The 2,314-nt window shown below is 41.6% G+C and overlaps 1 protein-coding gene across 1 annotated transcript; it reads left to right on the plus strand.

Moving 5' to 3' along the window:
• The first annotated feature begins 1,011 nt into the window (after nucleotides 1-1,011).
• Nucleotides 1,012-1,953, plus strand: LOC115525814 (olfactory receptor 52E5). Its single transcript, XM_030333182.1, has one exon. The coding sequence runs from the start codon at nucleotides 1,012-1,014 to the stop codon at nucleotides 1,951-1,953; it is 942 nt and encodes a 313-aa protein (XP_030189042.1).
• Nucleotides 1,954-2,314: the final 361 nt, after the last annotated feature.

Below are 2,314 nucleotides of genomic sequence, written 5' to 3' on the forward strand. Positions count from 1 at the left end.
TTGGGCACATCCAAGAATCCCACAGCTCCACCATGTTACAGGTTACATCCATGGCACAGGGCCAGTTACAACACAGACTCAACCACAAGGCACACCAGATAGAGTCCATTTTTAGAGTAAATAAGCCTGATGCCAGCTTCAACACATTAGCTTCCATCACTATATAAGGGAAACTAGCTAAAGCACTAATATAACTTAACCTGTTCCCAAATGCAGGCAAGTATCTGGCCTTGGTACTGCTCTAACTGTAAAAAAAGATAGACATATTGTCACTATCCAGGCAGCATGAAGGATTATCCATTAATATGATGCATCATGAAGAAGGCAGAAAAGAAGATCAAAAATCACAAAAGGTTCTTCAAAATATCTGGGAACAACCAGGGTTAAACTGTTTAGGAATGAGAATGTGATTTAACCTACTGAATGATAAGACTTTGTAGCTCTAGGAGGGGTATTACTTTGCTTGAATCACATAATAGTCTCCCAATGTGTCTAAATTTCTTAATCCATTCCTTAGCTCAGATCTAAGCACCAGCTATCCAGTCCCTCTATTTTGAAGTATCATTCCCCTGAACCATCCATCTCATTCCCAGTCCTGTGATACTACACACATACACACACACACACACACACACACACACACACACACACACAACATCTTGTTTATGCTTTACATCCTTGTTTATGATTAACAGACAAAACTGATAATAAATATTTGCATATGCAGATTCTTCCTTACACATGGAAGGGAAGAAACATTCAGGACTGCTGTATTTGGAAATTTTTTACATGGTTTTCTATGTAGATGAGGCAAATACTTTGAAGTAAGAGTGCCTTTTTAACTGTGCCTCACATTGCCTCTTTAGGCTTCCTCTGCTGTATTATGGAATTAAAGAATGGATTTTCTGTTTCTCCAGAAAGTAGGCAACATGCTATGAAAGAGGTTAGGGTCTCTCCCTGGAAGCGAGAAAACTCCTGCAAGAAATGAGTCTATAACCAACTCCCACCAATATGCTGCATTCCAACAATACACAGTTTCACCCCTCTTCCTTCCTTCTTGTGGGGATTCCAGGACTAGAAGATGTGCACATCTGGATTGGCTTCCCCTTCTTTGCAGTGTATCTGACAGCCCTCCTAGGGAACATTACTATCCTGTTTGTGATCCAGACTGAACACAGCCTCCACCAACCCATGTTTTACTTCCTGGCCATGTTGGCCTGCACTGATCTTGGCCTGTCTACAGCCACCATCCCCAAGATGCTAGGAATTTTCTGGTTCAATCTCAGGGAGATTGGGTTTGGTGCTTGCATCACACAGATGTATACTATCCATATATGTACTGGCCTGGAGTCTGTGGTGCTGACAGTCATGGCCATAGATAGATACATTGCCATCTGTAACCCCCTGAGATATAGTATGATCCTCACCAATAAGGTGATAGCTATCCTGAGCATAGTCATCATAGTCAGGACTTTGGTGTTTGTGACTCCATTCATATTTCTCATCCTAAGATTGCCTTTCTGTGGTGTCCGGGTTATTCTTCACACCTACTGTGAACACATGGGTTTGGCAAAGTTGGCTTGTGCCAATATTAGGATCAATGTTGTCTATGGTTTGATTGCTTTCTCAGTGGGATACATTGACCTTTCTGTGATTGGATTCTCCTACGTTCAAATCCTCCTAGCAGTCTTCCATCTACCTTCCTGGGATGCCAGGCTCAAGGCACTTGGCACATGTGGCTCCCATGTCTGTGTCATGGTAGCTTTCTACCTACCAGCCCTCTTCTCCTTCATGACACATCGCTTTGGCCACAACATCCCTCATTACATCCACATTCTTCTGGCCAATCTGTACGTGGTTGTTCCCCCTGCTCTTAACCCTGTTATCTATGGGGTCAGGACAAAACAGATAAGAGAGCGTGTACTAAGGATGCTTAACCCTAAAGGCTATTGACATTTAGCCCTATAAGGATTTTTTATGACGGGTTAGGGAAATAATAATAAGATCAAAGCAGAAGTAAACATTGGGAATATTTTTGTAAAACTCCAGCACTCCCACACAGGACAATCACAATATATTTCCCCCATTCCTCCCAATTTGCAAAGCCACTGGAAGGAATATCTCAGAGATTCTAAAACTATCTCTTTACTTTGCCACAAGAAAAATACAAACAAAACAAAACCACTCACATTTAAACCCCGCAGATATTACAAAATTCATAAAGAGAGAATAAGATTTGCAAAAAGGTATGGCCCCAGTAACTGCCTTGAATAATTTCCCTCCACATTGAACTTCTCTTCATTCACATGTCAGA

The sequence above is a fragment of the Lynx canadensis genome, chromosome D1 (assembly GCF_007474595.2).
Source record: "Lynx canadensis isolate LIC74 chromosome D1, mLynCan4.pri.v2, whole genome shotgun sequence".
Lineage (NCBI taxonomy): Eukaryota > Metazoa > Chordata > Mammalia > Carnivora > Felidae > Lynx > Lynx canadensis.